The following is a 24,233-nucleotide window of genomic DNA, read 5'->3' on the forward strand; positions in this document are numbered from 1 at the left end:
TTTCCATTTCCGCCATTTCTTATTGGGCCATGCTGGCTATGTACCGCACACACACTCACGCACGCACACTTCAAAGCGCAACACACACGAAACGTTTACGAAGAGACAGAGAGAACGAACGATCACCGCGCCATATAGCGGTGCTCTTCTGGCGCACGCAGCTGCAAGGCAGGAGACAGGGTATAGCTCCACCCCACTCGCACACACACACCATCGGGCGGTCGTGTGTGCGATCCGAAGACGAAGACCGACGATTCGATCGGATCGGGGATCTCGGGTCGCTGCTGACAAACGCAGAGTCGGACGAAAGAACGCACCGTGTGTTTCAGTTAAGCGTTGGCACTGAACCGGGCAACAATCTTCACTCCTCCGCTCGAAACGCCGCGATCGACCGATCTATAACTAGCCATCTATAACTAGAGCGAGCAAGCCGAGTGTGTTCTATCGAAACAGCCGAATTTACGATACAAGATATATTTGTATATGCGTGGAAAACTTACAAGTTCTTGTTGTGTCCCATGATTGCCGTGTGATCCAGCGGAATTAATCGCACAAATATGAGCAGCAATATCGGCATACGCATGCTAATGATGATTATGCCTCATTTATAGTGCGCTAATTGAACGCGAAATTGCTCGATACATTCAATATAACCAAACCATTCGCAAACAAACAACAACTCGAAGGGAAGTATCTATCATACCCCGTGTGTCAGTGAGAGTGTGTGTGCCGTCGAACAGATAAACCCGATCAGCAATAATGGATATCAGCTATATCTTCGTCATCTGCCTGATGGCCCTGTGCAGCGGCGGCAGCAGTCTGAGCCAAGTCGAGGGCAAACAGAAATCCGGAAGGGGCCGAGGCTCCATGTGGTGGTAAGTTCATTGAATATTTTCCATTAAATTGGGCAATTAGCGGGTGGGCGAAAATAATATCAGCAAACACCAGCCAGGGAAAAATTGAAAAGCAGAAGTCAACGAACAACAACAAGGCACGCGCCGAAACATTTGGGGAAACATTTCCCACAGTAACAAACCTACACGCAAACAAAATCAAAAGAAAAAAAAAGTTTAAAGGTCTTGTGCGTCACGCACCAAATGCGGAAGCCACAAAATGCACACACACTTAAAACTGAAATAAAGCTTCGACTTCTTCCCAACTTCGTTCATCTTCTCGCCTGATGAAAGCAATTAAAAATTCTAAGCGCGCATTCAACTTTTACTTGGGATAAACTTTGTGTGTGTGTGACACAGTTTTAGATATGAATGGGGTTTTGGGTGAATGGCAGGGGAGCAATAAAGACTCGATAAGGAAGTCAAGACTTGGGGATCTACCGCAGAGATGCAACAACAGTTATTGATGGAGTAAATCAAGTTCGTTGCCTAAGTCTTTCGTTTGGCAGGCGGAAAAATGGTTGATGTACATTTAAAAAATTTATTAAAAGTGTAAATTGATCCAAAGTAGTGTGAACGAATACGATTGAAATTAAGCAAAAAATGGTTTGTTTCGTTAAATATAAATAATTTACTAAGGCTTCTAAAACATTTTGTCATTGATATTATTACCCAGCTCCCAGAGATTCCCAACTTTGATGAGTTGTTTGTTTGACTTTTATCATGTGCAAAACTTCAGCTAAGTCTTAATAACTTTTTATAACGGCATAAATTTCGGCCTGAACAATAAAAATCGACACAAATACATAAAAACACAACGACACAAATTGCGACTGCGACTTCGGATTGCCGTCGCATAAATCTCAGTTCGGGGCATCGATTTAATCCGCCTGGGAATTGAAATCGATTGGCAATCGCTGACCCGCGGATACTCACAGATGTTACACTTTCGATCAAGTTTTTATTTTATTTACGTACTTTTATTAATTTTCGATGCATTGCGCAACGTTCTGTTCCCACCCCAATCAGCATTCAATTGAATTGGCAATTAATTTGCATTCTCCGCTGCCTGTCAATAAACATTTGTTTATACTTGTTTATTGTTTGTTATGTGAATAAATAAATGTATATATACGCGTTGTTGCTAATGAAGCGCAGAAAAAATATTATAAAGATCAACAATTGAAACAAGAAAATAAATTATGACAGGTCACAGAGAAGAAAAGCGTTAGCCGACAGGTGTCTGCAAATATTTGTCCATCCCCGTGTGAGTGTACCTAATTTATATATGCGTTTGCTATGTGGTTTATGCTTGAGTAACGCCGGCAATTGACGTATACCGCCCAGAAACAACAAATATTCGAAATAGAAAAGACACAGAAAAGCCGCAAATGAAAAACCGAAAAAACCAAAAGAAAAACAGCTCGATCTCAAGTCAAGTGGAAAGACACATAAGCCGCTGGAAAATATGACAAAAAAAATATTGTTCAGCTGGTGGAAATCCTCGTCCCCTTTATTCTCGTTCTCATAATTAGGCGAAAAACTCAGCCAAGCGTTTAATAGTTTTGACAACCTCTTTCCGAAGATTGCTCTATTAACTTTCGGTTTTCTGGCTCATTTTCTTTCAGGGGCATTGCCAAGGTCGGCGAACCCAACAACATTACGCCCATCATGTACATGGACCCAGCGATCCACTCCACGTTGAGAAGGAAACAGCGTCGCCTGGTCAGGGACAATCCCGGTGTACTGGGAGCCCTGGTCAAGGGCGCCAACTTGGCCATAAGCGAGTGCCAACACCAGTTCAGAAATCGCCGCTGGAACTGCTCGACGAGAAACTTCTCGAGGGGCAAAAATCTATTCGGCAAAATCGTTGATCGAGGTGAGCTAACATTATGATTTTTTCTTGATTGAAAATAACACTTAATTTAATCACTGCCGCAGTACTTGTAACTCACTTAAGACTCCTTTCACCATGGGAAATATGATCCACTGATCTATTCTTGGCAACGCCTTCTTTTTTGCCTTAGCTAACTACTAGAAAACAAGGCTACCACACAAATTGCTTGCATAACCCAGCTCGAATCCAGTTTTTCCCTTTGACTGGCCCTTTATTTATGTTATGAAATGTCACTCCCCTGGACCTCTTCGGTATATGTGGCGCTTGTTTGTTATTGTAATACGATCTGAGCACTTGGCAGCATGTATATATTTTGTATATGGGTTGACTACCCTTTTGAAGGGGCCACTTTCCCCTGGACGGACAAGCGGATCGGATCGGTTCGGAGGAACAAAGAGTTGGCTCTGTGCTCGCTGCACTTGCTCCACTTGCGATTCGGTTTCAGCGTGTTTATGCTAATGAGCACAAGTTGGCAGCACCACTGGAACCAGTGAACCACTGTTGTCACTCACTCAGTCATTCAAATCAATCAAACGTGCTTGTCTTCTGGGAGTTCAGTTCGCCTGCTGCGCCAGCAAAATCCCAGGAGAACGGCCAGTTTTTCTTATATCAATGTAAACAATGTAAACAGTCGCGCATGCGCAGTTTTTGTCCTGGCGCGTTTTTAGCTGGAAATCCATACGACTCCTGCTGTTTTATTAGCTACTGTTTTGTCCTGTTCCCTGAGATCCTGCAACTGAAACTGAAACTACCTGATGTCCCTATATATATGTTCATGGTGGGCGTGGCAAGCGTCGCGTGGCTTCGATATTCTGATTCCGCTGCGTCCGTCTGTCAACGGCAGCTGACTTTTATAGCCAGGCTCTTGACCTTATCAAGTTATTTTGACTCTCCGCCAACATCCTTTTTATGAGCTCTCGACATTTTATGGATTACTTTAAAAGAAAAGGGAAATTATTGCCCTGGTGACAGCTTTTTATCGCAGCACTTTCATCGCTTTCCACAATCAAATTTTTAATGTATTTGCCGTGCCGTGCCCTTGGCCCTAATTAACACCTAGAGCGCACCATTAACACTTGGGGTTCGGAGCTGAGTCAGTGGCTTCCAAACTGCTGGAAACTAAAAGAAGAAGGAACCCTGCCAGCGGGGCATAACGAAATTCCCGTCTCTTGACTGGGTTCTCTTCTTTTTGTCGTTTTTAGTCCTAGGGCTGGCCTAACTTGTTTTCTAATTGGTGACACCTTGTCAATTTGCCACGCCACACGCTTTAACAGGCAATCTCTATTAGTGAATTTTCGTTGGGTTCCTCGTACAGATCCCTTTTTGGCAATCATCGGTTCGTGACGAAGCCGCCCCGGGTGTCCCTGAGTCCCAGTGTCTCTATATTCCTATGCCTATATTCCTGTGGGTTTTATATCAAGAGGTCTAAACTATTCCGGGAACTGCTGACGCTCCTGTCACTAAGCAGCTTAACCCCGAGATGAGCTGTACTCCCGGTTTTTGGTGCGAGGCTGAGGATCAGCAAGGCATCCTGCTTCTGATTTTCGTCCTCGAGCCACGCCCACTCGCAGCGGAAATCCGTTTTGGCAATTATATAAAACAGAAAGACAGAAACGTATCGCATTACATGCGGAAATTTATTTTTTGGTTGCTCCATTTTGGCCACACCCTTTCTTTGCTTAATTGCTCAGGGTGCACCACCCCCGCTTTTTATTTTATATTTCGTATTTATTATCTTTTGTTCGCTATTTACACATAAAACGAGGAAAGCAAAGCCACAAAAGGAGAGTACGAACTGCAAACAACATTTCGCTTCCAAAAGGTAACGCGAATTCTTGCTAAGCTAATCACCAGAAAAAAACAAAGTCACCAATGACTGTGTCACGCCTGAGTCCGCTCCTCCGCCCCCCGTTCCGATCCCTCCTCGCACCCCCGCCTCTGTGATTCCCATACCGTTTGCGCATGCGCCGCCGTCTTATCGCGGCCCAAACATCTTGCACATATTTACACACAATTTACCTGTGTGCGCCTTCAATTTCGTTATATACGTGAAATTATTTAAGGAAAAACGAAACCACCAACGACAAACAAACAAACATTAACCGGGAATTGGAGGCTAACTCCGGTATAGTTTCGAAAAAATAAACCAAATTATTTCGTGGTCGAATTCCAGGAAATCGAAATCAAAAGCGGCAAAATTCCTAACACCAAGCGGAAGTCGTTTTCCGTGATACGGAGAGCGCAAGAATGTGTCAATCGTCAAGTGCAGACTAGTCAATCACAGATGCGTCAATCAACACCTCAACAAAAATAAGTTAGGCAGTGATTTTGGTTGGACTGGCTCCTTTCGAACTGTAAATGTTACTACTAATATCAAATCGGGAAAGAGTTTTTCATTTAATAATAAATACTACACTCAAAGTACCTTACACTCTTCGAAACGCAACTGGAAATGCCAAACAAGGTTGACAAGACTCTACCCAGGAATTTTCAGCTACCTGACCGGCGGGACCATCCCTATATATATATCATATCTTGAGCTATGAACCGAGGCGAAACCACTTGAAAAATTATCTGCAACATGTAAATTCAATTTTCATTGTTCTTTATCTGTGATGGTCTCGCTCTCAGAGCAGAAACCGAAACAGAAACAGAAACGGAGGCAGTTACTAAAAATAAAAAATAAATGTAAGACCACAAGGGGAAACTGTCCACTCAAAATGGATTGTGCCGAGATGGGCCCAAAGTGTTAAGTTGGAATTTATAGTTGAGCGTTTAATCTGTGTCAGGTTTTGGTGCGTTCATCTCTCTTTTCCGCCGTGCCATCGTGGCATTGATAACTTGAAGTGTCATAATTGACCAGGCTTTGGAAGACAAGTGCCATTACTCATAACGAAAATTTCAACTCTTGCCCACGACGTCTCCGGCCATCACTTCACTTGGTCGAGATTGAGATCTTGTCTTGGTCGCGGTATTGGTCTTCGGTGCCAAGTGGAACACCCAGAAGGCGAAAATAATGACTGCACAGAGAAGAAAACTCATGAAATCAGCCACGTGGACATTCCAATCGCTTAAAAAATATATTTCTGACCCAAATAGTATTTTAATTTTCTAAAAATATGTTACATTTGACTAACTGAAATGTTTTATTTGTGATAATTCTAGGCTGCAGAGAGACGAGCTTCATTTACGCAATCACCAGCGCGGCGGTAACCCACTCGATTGCCAGGGCCTGCAGTGAAGGAACGATAGAGTCCTGCACCTGCGACTACAGCCACCAGTCGAGATCCCCACAAGCGAACCACCAGGCGGGCAGTGTGGCCGGCGTGCGGGATTGGGAGTGGGGCGGCTGCTCCGACAACATCGGATTCGGGTTCAAGTTCTCCCGGGAATTCGTCGATACCGGCGAGAGGGGTCGCAATCTGCGCGAGAAGATGAATCTGCACAACAACGAGGCGGGTCGAGCGGTAAGTTTAGCCACACAACATTAATACACTGGGAAACGGATATTCTAAATAGAGCCAATATAATACTATACGAAATGAGGTATTATTTGGCTTTATTTCGTATACTCTTTTCGCAGTGTACCTCGTAATAAGTAGTCCAAATGTTCGGTTTAAGCCTGTCTGGGCGATTTACGACTGGAGCGCTAATAAAAACCAGCGACGACAATTTCCGTCCCCACAATTAATTGGAGCCGAACGCCAATTGGCCTAGCTTGTAGAGATTAGCGCTCTCTCTTTCGCTCCCCCTCCAGCTGTCTCTTTCATTCGAATGAGAATGTGGGGGGATTTCTGCACTCGTTTGCGCTTGTGTCGCTCGTATATTAACTCGTTGACAGCTTCCAGTTCCCCTCCACATGCAAGAAAATAGTAGGACTCTAGTTTTGGGGGCACTGTACAGTGGTCGAAAGTTGAGAAAATTGTGATTATACAGAAATGTAAATAAAGCAATTTTCTTCATTGCCGATAAATGAGTTTTACTGGTGGGACTATATTTAATTATTCACATATTGCAATGGACTTTTTTGGCCTGACCAAACCACTGTGCACCGCCACTCCTGCTATCCACTTTAGTGGGGCGTAGAAAGTAGCACACTGCGCCAACATCCACTACATGCACTGTATCCAACTAGAGTCGACCGATCCCTCCGGATCCGGGCCTAGTCCTCCAACTTTTTGGGGAGGGAGCAGGGCCCACCGCCTGTGTTATTATTTTATTACTTGTTATGGGCCGCAGCTCCGTAATCATTGCGATCAGCATGATGATGATCATCGGGCTGCTGCGGCCGCTGCTAACCGAACTAACTGAAGGCCCCCAACTGCGTTGATTTCTTACTTTTGGTCCGCGCACAACAATTACAACCAGCAACTTCGGGGGGGACATGCAACAAGCGCACAGCAAGTTGCAACAACATTTATTGATTTTTAATAACTGCAACAACGTGGCAGGCGGGCCGCCAATCTCCCAGCCAGCCAGCCATTCAGCCAGTAAAACGGCAAAAACAACCGGCCAAGAAAAAACAGCAAAATAATTAAGTGAAAAACATATTGCGAGTCGATACGCAAGAAGCCTAATAAAGTCATACTAATGAACAATCTCTCCCCGCTCTTTTCCCATCTACAGCACGTCCAGGCGGAGATGCGACAGGAGTGCAAATGCCATGGCATGTCCGGCTCGTGTACAGTGAAGACCTGTTGGATGCGACTGGCCAACTTCCGTGTGATTGGCGACAATCTGAAGGCCCGCTTCGATGGAGCCACCCGCGTGCAAGTGACCAACAGTCTTCGGGCCACCAACGCTCTGGCCCCAGTTAGTCCGAATGCAGCCGGCTCGAATTCCGTGAGCTCCAACGGCCTGATTATCCCCCAGTCTGGTCTGGTCTACGGCGAGGAGGAGGAGCGCATGCTGAACGACCATATGCCGGACATCCTGCTGGAGAACAGCCACCCGATCAGCAAGATCCATCACCCGAACATGCCGTCGCCCAACAGTTTGCCCCAGGCTGGGCAAAGAGGCGGACGAAATGGACGTCGTCAGGGGCGCAAGCATAATAGGTAAGGATCGCCAGGATATTTTTGTTTACAAATCATAATTTAATTTCTTAAAAAGAACACAGCTTAAAGATTATAGTAATCTCACAATATAGCATGTTTACTCATTACCTTCTCGATTTGTTCCTTGCAGATATCACTTCCAACTGAACCCGCACAATCCCGAGCACAAGCCACCCGGCTCGAAGGACCTCGTCTATCTGGAGCCTTCGCCGAGCTTCTGCGAAAAGAACCTGCGGCAAGGCATCCTGGGAACCCATGGGCGCCAGTGCAACGAGACTTCGCTGGGCGTCGACGGCTGTGGGCTGATGTGCTGTGGGCGTGGCTATCGGCGAGACGAGGTCGTCGTGGTGGAGCGGTGCGCCTGCACCTTCCACTGGTGCTGCGAGGTGAAGTGCAAGCTGTGTCGGACCAAGAAGGTCATCTACACGTGCCTGTAAGGACACTGCCCGCCTCCAGCCATCCCGTCCTCTGAAGCCGCCCTCTTCGTTCTTTGTATGTGTTATGTATTTTGTCTACGCTTAGCCTTTGTTATTAGCACCTTAAGAACCTAGACTATAGCCTAGTTAAAGATACGACTAACCGCCCCTGAAGTGTACCATGCAAAACCCTTTAAACTCTCACTTTTTTTTTAGCAGTATTACACAAGGAATATTAACGAATAGATTTCAAGAAGAAGTGAGGAATACAACATGTGTTTGCCCAGTTTTTAGTCATGTAAGCCAGCTCCCAATCGAAGCAAAATATTTTGTAAATTACAAAGCCCCCCATTTTTGTACCCCTAGATAATAGTTATCGATTTAAAATACTTTAGTGTAGCTTAAAGTTTTCGAAGCGCGCCCCCTTTCTGCTGAATCCCTCCCCACGCTGTCGTTTAAAATCTTTTTAAATCATTGAAAACAAGACTGAAAATTCAAAAAGCGCGCAGCTCCTTCCTTCTCTATAGCGAGCACTGCTTGAACTGCTTGCATACTGCTTTGGCCAGGACCAAAACGTATGCGAAGTGGGCAGTATAATAGTTCGAGAAAATCGGTAACCAGGGCTGGAAAACATTTGGAATGCAACACTAAAAATTCCACTACTGTTTTTCCATTTCCATGGTCATACAAAGCAAAACTAATTCTTTTGTGTACATAAATAAGCTTAAATTAACTTTTAGTTTTAGATTAAATTCATACCAACCCCACGAAGTACAGAAAAAGATTTTAGTTGCTTGGAATTTATGAAATTTTGCACACGAAATATTTTTTTTGTAAACACATTTAACTTAAACCACCCCATGTAGGTATTACTAACTAATTAAATGCACTTAGCTGGCTAGTTAAACTAAGTATATGAATAGCTCGATATGAATATAATATTTAATTAATTTATACTAGCTCATAGACATTCAATTTTGTAAAGTATTAATGCGAAGGAAAACAAGAAACAAAAAAGCGAGCAGAAAAATGCGAATGCAATCGAAAACAAATCAATAAAAAAACACAAAACGACAATGAGTAAAAAATTACAAAAAATAAAAGCCAAGTGGAATTCATTGGTACGGACTGTTGTTGCTGGGGCAATTATTTGGACCATGTGTGGGGCAATTAGCAGGGAAGGTGGAGTGCCGGGGCAGGGGCACGGGCACGGGTCAGGGTCGCCGATCTGCTCTGAGGCATTTCAATATTTGATTTAAGCCAGCTCGCGGTGGCAGCAGCAGCGGCATCGGCAGTGGCAGTTTCCCAAGCGCATTTTTTGCTCTTGCAGCAACTGTCAAGCTGGGCAGCTACAGAAAACAGAAACAACTGCTGCAACAAGAAGCGACAGTTGCATCTTTTGTATATCGTCGGCAAAAGTCGGCGGATAAACCCCCCTGGCTCAGCACCGCCCCTCCTTCGCCGCCCATGCCAGCTGACAATGCGAACGACAATTCCGCGCTGTCAGCGGCCAGCCATCGAATGCGGCTTTCAAGTTTTAGCGACTCAGGATTGAGGATGTGGATGTGGACGCGGATGAGGTTCAGCTTGAGGTTGAGGCAGATCTTCGGCGCTGGACGATCGCGACATGCAATTGCCGGCCCAACTATGCAACCTGACATACGACAGATCTAGACGAGAGCAGGCGGTATAGATAAACCTAAGCCTGGATGAGGTTCACATTGATCCTGATTTCAGCTACTGATCTGCAGATGAAGATGGACCTGGAACTAGAGCTGGAGCCGAAGCTACCAGGCTAGCTAAACACACTCTCGCCGAAACAAAAAAGTGATCGTGCAACATGTGTCCACTCTGCTTGACAGTTTTGTTTCGTCTTTTCTTATTGCTACGGGTGGGAAAACAATTTTTCGTCCGGAAAGCGGGATTCCATCGAGATGTTTGATTAGCTCGAGATTTCTCTGAGACCTTGAGCTGAGTGATCCTTATCTAATTGCTCGCCATTACCAAGGCTAACACCATCTGAGGTGCTACACGCCTTTTAAAATAGTATTCCCCCCACATTCGAAGATGGATTTCTCTCCTCTGACATCATGTGGTTTCCGTGTACCTTAACCCACTCCATTCCCATTACCCATTATGCCACTTGTAATTAGAGAATATCTTTCAAATGGTCGACAAACGATTCACAATCTGTTGACTCCAACGATGCACTGAGAAATCAGTTATTTAATATTTGGCCCACATTTGTTAGTATATTATTAATACTTTAAGAAATATTTGCTTTCAAGTTTTGTACTTTAGTAATACTAAGTGTATGATGTAGTAACGTAGATTCGTTTTTTTCAGTGCTGCCCAGGGATAGCCTATTGGGTCTATTGGCATTATTGGGAATCTCATAACCCCTCGGGGCACACAGTACGCCCAGTTAGAGAGTGATGTGCCATTGTTGTTATTTAGTTGGCACCCCGAGGCGACAATTGTTGTCTCCAATGAGTCGTTGTCCTGGTGTGTTGTCGCTGTCTGGTCCGAGGAGACATTGCTCCTAATCAATAAAACTAACGAGCGGATTAAGATTATGTTGGCATGGAGTGCTATTGCTGCTATTGCCATTGCGTCCGCCGAGGCGAGAGACCAAAAGCGGCGCACGCTCCTCCCAAAAATGGTCTGGCGGCCTAATGAATTGCGAGTCGCCAGCGTCGTCCACTATAAGCAGCCTGTCCAGCATACAAAATTTAAAAAAAATCGAAAGAAAGTAGAGCTTTATGAGTGGAATCCTGAGTACCCTATAATAATTAGAATGAAAATGTTTATAAAAACTTTGAATAAAATGTTCAAAGTGTTCGATATATGTATATATTATTATTAATATGAAGTTTATATTAAAGATACAAAACGTTATTAATATTTTCATATGATGCTTGAAATAACATAAATATATGAATTCAAAAGTAAGACCTTATTTAATGGACTCCTGCTTACTATTGGCCCAAAGTGTCATACCCGCTGGAAGAGTCCGATGAAAGGAAATGAAGGAAAGAAGATCGGCCCACAACAAAAAAAAAGCGGATCGGGATCCCCATGTCGGTCATCGTCATCTTCCTCCGCTCGGTCGTCAATCGCTCGGTGGTTCGATCAGCGGATCGATGGTTTGCCAGTGCGCATGAGCGTTCGATGGATCGACTGTTTGGCCCGGCTGATGTGAATGTGACAATGACAGTTGTTGTTCGTCATGTTTGGAGCATGTAGTGCCCATGCCCCTCGTCCCCTCGCTGCTGCAAGCATACCTCGCTCCTCTTTTGTGTTGTAATTGCAGACGCCACACGTTTCGCGCGCTGTTTGATTTGGAAATTGCAACAGATCGGCTCGGAATGGGCAATATATATGGCGATGGGGGCATCTCATTGACTTGGCATTCCCGGCACGCGCACTTCTTGGCATGACAAGACTTTCAAGCCTCCCCTCCGCCCCCCTACCCATGGCTTATTCACTCTTTCGGCCCTTTGGCCACAATGAAAATTTCGACTCAAGCCTCCACGAAGTGTGTGTGTGTGCGTTAATTAAGTGGCAATTGTTGCGAGGCGTGAGAATTTGGCGGATTAGGCAAAGAAATGTAAGTGACCTTCGACAGTCAGCACTTGGTTTTGGATTGAGTTTCAGCGCTGTTCTCCCATTTGGGGCAAGGGTCTCCCTATATGGCATCGCAACTTGGGAGTTTTCTGCTCCAAAGCAAACTTTTGGGGTTAATACTATGTTTATGGGGGTTTTTAAGTTGTTAAATTGAACGTAATGATAGTCTGTATCCAATAGATTAAATTATTCAAAAGAACCATTGGCATAGCTGTATTCTTCTTCAATACTCTATTCAATTCTTCACCATAGCCATTGATTTGTATGCCCTTAACCAGGACTGAAACGTTGGCCTAGTGCCTATGGCTATCAATCATCGAGCCGCGATCTGTTAACATGGGCGACAAGTTCTGCGATTGCCGCAACCAGGAAGCAATGACCAAGCAGCGAGAGGAGACCAGCAGACCACCAGAGGAGCAACTGGCCACTGGTAATGCCCTCTGAGACCGACTAGACCAGACTCCCGACCATGTAATTAACAGCACGCAAAAAGTGTTTGCGAAGCGTTTATGGAGTATGGATGGGGTTGGGATTCCGCTGAAGGCAGCTATTGGATATGGGTGTCCCATTGGCCGAAGGCGACACGCATGTAAACATTGCCATTTTTGGCTAAAGACGCGACAGCTGCTCTGGACATCGGGACTGGACTCATCACATCACCCTTTCTGCTTCGCAGTACACAGAGAAATATTACAAAAAGATATTTTGTAATTTGGCGGAGAACTTTTTTCCTTTCTTTCCTTACAATGAAGAACCATTAACAACGCATAACAAACAGCCAGGTACAATTTAAATTTAAACAGATTTTTTTCTCACCGTGCAGTCCAATCCATTCCCATCTGGGTGGCCAACTTGGCAAAGGCGATCTGAAGATCGTAATTGAGTTACAAAAAGGTCAATCGATCCACTGGGCAATGTGGAGTGTCAGTGCTCGACTTTAATTTATTTTATAATTACACGCACTTTATGCCTAATTAGTTTTGTTTTTCTGCGCCCCTCCGTACCCCATGGACCTCCCCTCCCAGTTGCCTGTCTGTCGGATCGGGGCCACAAAAAAGTTTCCCATCATTTGGCTTATATTATGCAGCGTTCGCGGCCACCGAATTCCAAAGGTGCGCGCGAATGGGCGTCAGGTTTGCACAAACACACATGTGTACATGAATATGTGGCTCGAACAAAGGAGCAAAGTCAGGTGAGGAGCGGAGCGGAGTGTGGCGGGGGGTGGTGGTGCGCCTGGGTGCCCACTACGATTCCCAGTCAACGGATGCGAGCACATTCAGGTCGAGACCCTGCACTGCGGGAAAATATTCATACTACTAGCAAAGATGTAGGTATTTCGGATATACATATTGTTTTAAGCTATAGCGTTATTATATAGTTATTTTTTCACAGTGTAATTTCGCGCTGAGCGTCGGGGCAAGGAAGTCCAAGGAGGAGACTGGAGCGATCATCTCATCGGGGCGCTTTTGTGGCCGTCTTCATCGACATGAACGCGCTCCTTTGTTTGCCTGGGCCCTTTAGCCTGACCCTTGTGCCCGATCCCGATTCCGATCCCATCCAAACCCACCCGATCCCAGTCGATCAGATCCGATCCGAGATCCGAAAAAGAGAGTGAGTTGGTGCGCCAACTTTGTTTAACTTTGCCTCAGCTTATTGTTTGTTGTTCTTTTTCCACATTGCCTGTCCTCGTTGTTTTTGTTGGCCGAGTTGTTCCTGTTGTTGGTTTTTAAGGATGCCCTTGCCGAAAATGAAGAGGATGCCCTCGGGCATTTCGATTTCGATGCGGCTTTGGTGACGCCAGCTAATTGACGATGAGACGTGGTGATGTTGAGTTAGGAAGAGTATAAATGTTTTACTTATGAGTTTTTAGTTTAAAAAAAAAATAGATAATAAGGTCTTGAAAATGCTGGACGCAATTGTTAAAAATTACTCTATATAAAACATTTTTAAAATAAAATGAAATCTTCCTATCGAAAGGGTATCCACAAATAGATTTTGCTCAGGAGATAAGCCACATTTCGGTGGGTGCGATTTGATAATACTTATAAAGCGCAGGGCTGGACATCCTTACCACCAATTATCCGAAGATGAAAGGAACTCTTACGCCGGAGACACACCCTCTCAGCTCAGCTCAGCTTAACTGATCTCACAACCACTTGACTACAGGAAGTTTCACATATCTGCAGTAACAAAAGATCTTGGCTTGACCAAAACCCAGGCATATCGAAATGTTTGCAGTATATATAAATACGATCCATCTCGCGACTTCCTTTTCGCCGCAGCACTTGAGACAGTTTTTTGTTGCACTTGTTGTGTTCGCGAAGAAGACTGAACTTGGCGCGGCATCTACTCCGTGCACCTTGATTGTGAGAAAGATAACAACAACAAGAGACAGCGGGACATGAATATAACTATGCACTGAGAGAAACACATGGGGTTATAACTTAGTATACTTATTCATTCCTTTGAAATAAGATATGTAGATATGGCACGAAGCCGAACCTGTTAGGTAAATCTGTACATTACTTCTGATGTTTCTTACTTTACATTTCTCTCTGTGTAGCAGGGAAACAATGAGAAGGCCGCAGGAATTCCTCGGCTGAGATTAAGGAGGGGCGAAAAGAGCGGGCAGGGACTTCGAACAGGTGCTGAGCAAATGGCGAACTATGCCACAAGGTATTGGGGCAATTAGTGCTCAACTAATTGATTTAAGGCATTTCCTCTCTGTCTCCATGGAAAAAGAGGAGATCTGGGGATGCTGGCGATACGTCCACCAGTTGCCTGCAAGTTGGCGATTTCCGCATGAGACCAAAGTCGTCTTCTTGTCTCCGATGGAACGTCTTCGGTTGGAATCTTTGGCATTTGGACATCGCTTTATCGCTATCCTGGAGCTGGTCAGCTCCCCTGCCCACCAAATAGTACTCCTCCCTTTCTCCTGGGAGGCAATTAAAAGCTACTCCGCACTGATTGCAACAATTTCTGGTTAAATAAATGGAACGAGCAGCGCTCGACAACAGCCATATCTCTCTAAGCTAGAGCTCCTGGACCCGCAGTCCGATGCTGCTGGAACCGAATCTGTATCTCATCCTGCGGCTCGATCTCCATTTCCATGGGCTCGCACTGAAAGTATTTAGTTTCAATTTGTTGCTTTGTTACTGCGTGTTCTGAGATTTTTCATCTCTGTGTTCTCTGTGTCGTCGATTCTGGAATAATGATGATAGCGTGATTAAAAAAAAAAATGTATCTCTGTGGGATGAAAATTTAGCATTTTGCATTAAATGAGCGAATTATCTCAATATTTAAAATGAGTCAGGAAATTATGAAAAATCATCGAGGAAGCTTATTACAAATTTTTTAAAAATACTTTTTTGTAATACTCCAATATCTACATTATATTTCCTATGTCCTGTTTCATTGGGCACTGTCTTCAAAAACATCCTTAATGGGGAATTGGACCCTCGCAGAATTCAGTTGTTGACTATTTCTATTCTCGTGTCACGCTTTCTTCTCTGACCTTGGGGAGAACCTGCTCCAGCTATCGAGCCCCCCATCCCCTTTTGGCAGCCCACAACGCTGATTAATTTTTGCGCTATTTACACGCTCGTTGGCCCGTTGTGCTCGAGTGCAGCAGTTGCCTTTTAGCTGCAGCTTTAATTTTGTAAAATTAGTCACGCGATTTTTATGTACTCGCCAAACGGGAGGAGCAGCGATATTGGAGGAGGAGCAGCAGGGGCAGGAGCAGCGGGAGGAGGTGGTGCAGGATGGACGACAGTGGAGCGCTGGCTGGCTGGCTAACTAGTCGAGCTCCAGTCAGATGACAAATGATTTTATTAGCTTAGTTGAGTTAATCAATGTTGATGGTATTTATTAATTATGTTGTGGGCCTGTGTGTTGGCTGCCCGGGCCTCGGTTATTCGATCTCACATGTCGATCGATGGGAGGAAGGAAGTGGCCGACGACATGCAGCTATGTTAGTGGCGGTGCTCCGATCTGGTTTTTGTGTTTTCTAGGGAGGGAGAGGCTATGGAAGAAGGCACCATCTAGAGATCCCGGGGATCGGCCTCTGCAAATATTGGAGGCGCAGCGAATCCGTATGCCAAATTCAAGGCAAAGTCAAATTACACGCGCCGGCCAAATTGAGTTCAATAATAAGCATGAAGCCAGATACAAGACTGGACCTCAGTCATCGTCACGAAACGTCTTCATTCGCCTTGGTCGCGGGAAAGGGATGCCCAGAGGTGCACTGAGCGAAATGAATCATTAAAATAGATTTAAATATTTAATCCATAGTTTTCAAAATTGGTCGTTTCGCAGTTGTTTCTTTGTTTGGTTAAAGTTAAGGTTAAATGTTATTCTACTTATTATATTATAGTATTTCTGTTATCGGAACCGCTTTCTTTCAGCGCATGGAGCCAGGGAGAGACCTCCGGATGCGCCTGGCACTTCTCTTAGAGCTTAAGCGACTGCACCCGATAGTAGTCATCAAAATACACAGACAGACAGTCGAAGCAGCAGATATCCAAAGTGCCCGGGGCCAAAGGGATGGCTGAAATGGACTGGACTGGACTGGACGGGAGTGGACTGGAGTGGACGGATTTAACTCCCAGGTAGTCACGGCCAGTCACGGGTGGGCGCATATGCAAAAGCTCAGCGCCTCGGATTTTCAGATCCACCGGTCCAGGCTCCCTCGCCATGGCAATTTAACACACTTTGGCGCGTGAATTAGGGCCAATTTGGGAATTAAGTAATCTGGCTCTGGGTTCAGGCCATCCTCGGCATCAGTTGGCGTTGCGTGATGAGCTGGCCGATGGTTTATTAGTGACACTTTGCCGATCGGGGATATTAATATATATATCCGTGTGATCTCGCTTATTTTAATTGTATAAATGATTAACCAAATTTGGCTAGATATCCTGCCAAATGCAGCAATTATTATTAACATGACATATCACTTTAAGCCAACACGGCCACTTTATCGGCGTGTCAGCAACTTCCTGTTACCAAAGACAAGGTCGGGCCCAAATGACTTCATCCCATATTCATATTGTTGACAAAGTGCAACAAGGGCGAGAATCGTTAGCCGAAAAAATTAAGATTCTGTTAATGAGAAATGTCGTTTGTCGGTTTTGGTTGGCTTTTCTCCTCCTGCCAAAGTCGAAGTTGAAGTTGAAGTTGATGGCTGTCAGGCTAAAGCTCATTTCGCTAATCGCATCAATAAAGCTTATCAGGCTCACCACAAGGATGGCGATCGGGGGCAAATTAAATGCCCCCAAATCTCTAGAAGTCGGCGACGCTGTCGTCGCGAAATGCGAAATGCGCTTAAGCGTGTTGATCGATAAATTGGCACAGATCGGGGCCAAGATCCCCTCGATCGCTGGCATCCAATCCGATCGGATCCTCGAGTCCAGACAAAACGCACACAAAACGCGAATGAAGTCATCTCGCCAAAGTCGCTTTGTCAACCGATTTCGCGTGTAGTTCGAGGCCTAAGCTGACAGTGGATCGCCCTAGCCGCAGATCCAGTTAAGGGTTCCTCGATTTCGATCCCGATCCTGATTCAGATTCAGAATCGGTCCCAGACCCTTTATTTTCTGTCGCTCACACGGCCGCCGACAGCTGAGCGACATTAATGCCTCCTGGCAGTCGCCCTGCACAAATTAGCAAAAATGTCGAACTGCCGGTTTGCCGCGAACTCAGTCCTATATGCCTGCCCTCAAAGGGGAGTATTAAAATATTGAAATTACCTAAAGTAACAAATAACCTTAAATATTTACAGAAATGAATAATGCCTATATGATCAATAACTATCATCTATCTATAATAATTTGTCTATCTATTATCAACACTTTATAATGTAGTTATGACGATTTTATTACCCAAAATAAAGGGTATATTCCACTTCGATCACCATTGTTGAGTTTTATGTTCATTTTGTTGTCATGATATTTTTGGGAACTTTGATGGGTTATCTGCGGAAGATCGCTTATGATCGCGCTTATGTTTCTATGATTCAGCAGCCAGATTGGTAGCCATCCATCCACATTCAGCCAGGCATTGAGGCATTCAGTGGTGCTTTTCCTTTCCATTTGGCCAGCCCTCAAATTGCTTTGATTTCAGCTTTTTGTCTGCGCTTTTATTTTTGTTTTGTTTGCGGTTAGTCCGCATCATAATATTTTTGCGCATGGCAGATCTAATCTTTGTCCGAAAAAATGATAATAAAAAAGGGTTCCGGCGCGCGCATTTTTCGACATTTTTATGGGGAAATTATTGTAACCCAATCTGGTTTGGGCGCACCACAGAAACCTCGCATTGCATTTTGTCCTAACGTTGACATCTTGCGGTCAGCACAGCTCTCAATATCGCACCCATCACTCCAAATTCGCACTGACAAATGCATTGGGCATGGCGATCGGATATGACGGTATTGCGACAGGAGCTATGGGAGGTTTTTAACGATTCCGAAACTCAAAAGATGTACATTGGTTAGATTTAAAACCTAGGTTGTATTCTATTTCGACAAAATCGAATAAGAATGGCATGTACGTATTCCAACTAGTCTCATGTCACGTATCTTTTCATGTCCGTGGTATTTCTGATCTTATCAATACATATGTTCTTCCATTAAGATCGATTCTCCTATCTTTTCAATGATTTTTCATCTGATGCGTCACAGAATCAGTAGCTGACTCACTGCGATTCAGTTTCAGGAATTCACGAAATTCATTTTATAGTTGCTCCACGTGCCCTTGAATTTCTCAGAGTCTGACTAATACTTCCTTCCGCTGGGAGAACTCGCAGAGCAGAGATGAGTCCACAACTCACAGCTGTAACTAATTGGCGCTCTGTGGGGCGGGGGATCGCCCAGATTGGAGATACTTATTTCAGGTAATACGGAGCTGGTAGCACACGCTTCCAAAGCGGCATTCAAAAAGGCCGCAAACACATGTAAAACTCAAATGGCAACATGCCACACGCAAGTTGAACTTGGACTGAGGATCTGGGGATCCGGTGAGCTACGGAGCTGCGGAGGAGCGTTGCCAAAAAAGGCAAAAGACCGACAAACGATGAAGCGAACTCAGACCGCAAAGCCGCAACAGAAGCTCAAACAAATATATATATATATATATTCTGTTTTATTTATTTTTTGGTAATAGTTTGTTGTTGGCATTGCCTGGCTTTCTGCTATTGTTGCCGGGCTCTCTGCTGGCCGACGTTTAGTCATAAAATATTCCATTTTATTTCGTATCTTGTATCTGTTTTTGGACCGCCGTATGTGAAACAATTTCTCACACAACCTTCGATTTGCCGAGCGCTCGAGCATGGATATTTTGTTTCCGGAGCACACCTTGCGTGTGGTCTCTTAATTTGCCCCGATGCCCCAGCGATTGAATCCCGAACCTCGAATCGGTGAATCAAATGAAACTCAATTAAGCCGCCTCCGTTAGACAAAACGCCGCGTGTCAAAACAATCGTTTTTTCTCCCAGCGAACCTTTTGCCTGGGAAGATCGGTGCACTCGACAAAAAAAGTTGATCTTCATAAATAACATTTAGTCAAATGCGAGAAGTAAAAACAGTTTTATACATTTCTTACACATTCTGTATGTCTTTTCATAGAAATTATATGTTATATTCAAAGGACGTTAGATGGTTTGTATTTCTCTGGGTGTACGATCATTGCCTATGAGGCGGCGTCCATTTTCATTTCCATTTCGTTTTCGATTTCAGCCGGGCTAGAGAGCAACTTGGCCTGACTGTGGGGCCTTTGATGTCATAATTCATGTATATTAACTCATAAATAAGCGAATGCAACTTTATGCCACAGTTCACCCCGAACTGGGACTCCTTGTTCGCCGCTGTCCAGCCGTTTGTCTGCAGCTCCGTCTGCGTTTCTGTTTTTCCGTCTTTGCGTCTGGCGATCGGCGGGAGTCAAATCGTTTCTGGCTCTTCTAGCCGGGCTTTTGGTATTTAGTGCACTTAATCTACGCCAAAAGTACCAACTAAGCGAGATAAATAGCTGCAAAATAAACTAAGTCAGTGCGATGGAGCGCCATTCCGCAGCATTGGGTTGGGATGGGTTGCTGCTTGGGTCTCGGCGTGGTCTGGGATGGGGTTTGGTTTTGGTTTTGGGATTGGGATTGGAATTGCGAGATTGGGATATTCCTGTGTCCAGTGTGCGGTGTACAGTGAAAATGGCTATAAAATCGGCACGACTTTTCAATAAATGTTGACAACACAGCGAGCCACAACGCAATGCACCAAGTTTTATGATATCCTGAAGGAAGTGAAATATGATATTATGAATCGCCCGCTCAGACAGTTGGGACAGTTTTTTTCTCTTTGCTCCATCTTTTCCCCATCTAGATGCAGTCCAGTTGAGTGGAGGAGTTGGAGCTGGAGATGGAGTCGGAGTCGGAGGTACTTGAACCCCCTTTTATCTTGTGGTTGTGGAAACCTGTTGTCGCCGATGTTGTGTATTACGAGTTTGCGGTTTGTCATGTTAAAGTTAAATGCATGCAGCACATGCCCTGCATTCAGCACTGAGTGCCATTGACAGCCAACAAAAACAAAATATAAAAAATTAAATAACAACAAAAGGAAAAACAAAAACAACGACGACAAGTTGATGTCGCTTCCCCAAAGGCAGCGCTTTTTGCCCAGGTGAAGCACTTTCTGCTGCTTCTGCTTAATCAGGTTCAAAATTGTTGAGTAATTACCGATGTAACCAAATCTCTAAAACATAGTAAACGAAGGGTTGACATGCGAAATGCGATCCCTCAGATGAGAGTTTTTAGGATAGAAAAGTCATCCTCGCTTAGGATTCACTGAATTGATTGCTTTTACAAACAACGAAGTTTTTATGGTACATCGTTTATAAATGTCGTTTCATAAATCAAATGCTTTACAAATATCACAGTCTTGCAAGTTGTATGAATACTAAACAAAAGATCTGACAATCTCAATTAGTACGAAAGTGTGCAGCGAAAATATTTCACAAGTTAAGTTAGCAAGAAATAATGAAAAGAAAGAAAAGAATCTTCTTTATCAAGAAGAACCCAAGAAAAAAATTACCAAAACAATAAATTCCAGCAAATCATAAAAATAAACCTTCTGTTAACCCTGACTTTCTCCTGGAAACAACATTTTTCTTGGGAACCCTCATTAGTGTGAGTGAATCACAGAATCTCACTACACTCGTTCAACACTGCGTATGAGCAATATGGGAGTATACGTCGTAGTGTATGTAATTCACTTATATGGCTAAACACGCGTCCGCCATTAACTCACATGGCGCATACGCAATATCAGCGAAAACATACAAATGCGTTCAATTATATGCAGATAGATACATACAGTAAATTTGTTAACAATTACGAAGCGGAAAAAATTGCTATACAATTGCTAGGGGTTTTTTCCACACCTCTTTTTTTCGTACAATTGAAATCCAATTGGCCAATTGGCCGTGCAACAAGGCTGAGACCACGAGCGCCAATAAATTTGCATTTTAATGAACTTCGGTGCATAAATATTAAAATAAATTTCGGCATTGGCCTAACCAAACTAACTAAACAGCCAAACTAATGCTACCTAAACAAATCGTTAACAATAATTATAATTGCCCATTTTGTCGATCATAACTTGTTGGCGCGTCGGACAGGAAGAGCTCTGGATATCTGGTCGAGACCGAGGAAATTAATGGGCTGCCGAAACACAAACCGAGCTACACCAATTGGCGTCGAATAGAAAGATCGGGAAATAGACCACCAAATCAGACACCCTGTAATATGAACAATTTTAATTTAATGTTCGTTTCTCAACATTAGCTATAGGTTCTTTAATAATACCACTACCACTAGTTCTTAAAAGTGTGATATTTAAGCAATAATTATAAATGACACTAAAATATTGGAAATATCCAAAAATACCTTGAGTTTTCGACAACGACTGGGACATTTTTAAGTTGGCCGCTTTCCGTGACAGGTAAATTTTTATTAATTTTATGCTCATCGTCGCTGTGGTGGGTGCAAAAACGTAATTTGTTTTAATTTGTTTAATCGCTTAATCCGCAGCGAACGCAGCAGTCCGGACCGAAAAAAAACCCGTTTTGGCCATTATACAAGCGCATCGGAGATTCCTGGTGGTCCTGCGGCAAGGCTGCTCTTTGTTTTTGATCGGACCGCTCGGCATCAGCTCAACACTAAGGCCAATTTATGATGAGCCGCATGAGCGCTGGGATGTGGCTTAATTAAGCTTTGGCACTTATTTTTCGGTAGGTGACCGAGAATGGAAATGGAAATGGTCGAATTGCTGGGGCGATAGTGGCTTAATTTATGTCGGCCAGTAAAAATCATGTTGAAATCCATTTTCATAGAGTCTGAACTTGAGAACCGAGTGGCGGAATGTCTGCAGTGAGTGAACAGCTGACAAAATGGGCATAAATCTCTTTTAGCACTCGGCCGCCGCTGATGCTGACTGTCCGTTTCAACACGCCTGTCCCACACAGATACTCGAATGGCCAGATACACAGATACCCAGATACTTGGATACTTCTTCGGGGGCTGGCTAGTAAATCAACTGAATCGCTCGTAAAAATCCAAGCAGTTGACTCGAAATATATTATTTTTGTGGCTCTTTTCGTGCCTTTGTGTGGATTTTTAATTGTTTAAGCAACAATGGGTGGTAAAAATGGTAAATAAATAATAATAAAAGCTGAAAATAATTTATAAACTAAATCTGTTTGCTGTCGCTTTTGTTTTTGGCTTTTATACATTTTGGCGGTTTTTGTTCAGTGGTTAAACGGGGAAGAATCATTTCCTGTGGCCGCGCACTCAGCACTTTCTACGTTAATTACGACTAAAACCGAAAAACTAAAGCAAGAAAAAAATCCAATTAAATTAATAAAATTTTATGATCGCCGTGTGTCGGCGCACATAATAAAAACAATTGAATTATGAAGAGAACATTGCGTAAAAATGAATTCGAGGCAGAGTATTAACATTTTTCTCTGTTTGTTTCTCGTTATTGCTGTTGTTGTGGGGCTACTTTGTTGTTCCGATTTTATGCGTTTTTAATTACAAGCCGAAAAACTCAGACACAGATACCTGAAATGAGCCAATTCGAGAGGAAAACGAGAACGGAGAAAGGAAGAGAGTGTTCAGATTGAGCTTTTTTTTAATATTTTTTGGTTTATCACGTCTCCGAAATAATTAACATTCTGAAGTGAATTAATATTGCATAATTGTAAATTTACATACCAACGGTTTAAGGGGGTTGGTCTTAATACTACATTGCTAAACGAAAGTGGTTAACATACTTATATTTAAGTAATTTCATATTTTCAAGCTACTGATAGTAATAAATAATTGTATCATTTGATATTAAACTATAGAATACCTTTTAATTAATAATAAGCTGCCTTCCCTTAGCTTTATTAAAAATCCGCCCATTAAATTCCTTTTTAGTTCAGCTCTCTGTTTATTTACCCTCGTCTTCAGTAGCTTCAGAGTTTTCATTGTAGTGCATCAAAGAGCGCTCTAATTCCCCCAATGCCATTTTCCAATTACGTTAATAGCTCATAACACGACGTTTTTGTTTGTTGTTCTTCGCTTCGGACTCTTTAAAGCCGTTTTAGAGAGAACTGATTCCCCGAATCGGTCATTCGTCCGAACAATACCAAACAATCCGTGTAGCGCCCTCCCCCACGAAAATGTTTGGTTATCGGGTAGAGCTATATATACAAAGTGATATTTGTAGATCTGTTGTGGCATATTTTTCAGCTGACTTTGGGCTCGAGAGTAATTACGCCGGAGGGCACTTAAAAGAATTGTGTCTGCTGCTGAGGCAGCTTCTTTTTTGCCGGGGAGGGCCATAAAGTTTTAATGATCGCCATTAATAGTGCGAGAGAATTCAATGGCCAAGCGCCCTCCGCCCACCGCCTTTTACGCCCACTCTTTGATTTTCCAGCCAGATCATCAGATCGGATCAGATCCGGTGTACATCACCGATTTGACAGTTGATTCTGAGTGGTGATCGAAGCCAAATGCAGTTGTCCAGGGGAGCAGGTCCCTCGGAAGGCCTTTGTCTCTGTGGTTTGGATTTGTTTATAGGACTTCACATCCGTTTGGCACCCATTAGTCATAGCGGTGGAAGTATGTCGGACTTTTCCTTTCGTTCCGCATTTTATTAAGAGAGGCTAAGTGTTCCCTAAGTGTGCACAGAAAAAAATGCAAAAAAAATCAAATAATCCGATTTCAAATCTAAAAGCCAAGCTAAATTAATAAGGGTATATTTTATAAGGATTTATGCACATTTACCTTCACATTTAAAGGCTAGAAGCAATTAGCA

General features: G+C 43.7%; 1 protein-coding gene across 1 annotated transcript; it reads left to right on the plus strand.

Moving 5' to 3' along the window:
* Positions 1-346: 346 nt before the first annotated feature.
* Positions 347-9,333, plus strand: LOC6611514 (protein wingless). The gene is made up of 5 exons (XM_002036019.2): positions 347-875; positions 2,522-2,772; positions 5,956-6,257; positions 7,417-7,847; positions 7,978-9,333. Exons 1-5 carry the CDS (start codon positions 760-762, stop codon positions 8,282-8,284), a joined length of 1,407 nt encoding a protein of 468 aa, XP_002036055.1. The 5' UTR covers positions 347-759; the 3' UTR covers positions 8,285-9,333.
* Positions 9,334-24,233: the final 14,900 nt, after the last annotated feature.

The sequence above is a fragment of the Drosophila sechellia genome, chromosome 2L, assembly GCF_004382195.2.
Source record: "Drosophila sechellia strain sech25 chromosome 2L, ASM438219v1, whole genome shotgun sequence".
Taxonomy (NCBI): domain Eukaryota; kingdom Metazoa; phylum Arthropoda; class Insecta; order Diptera; family Drosophilidae; genus Drosophila; species Drosophila sechellia.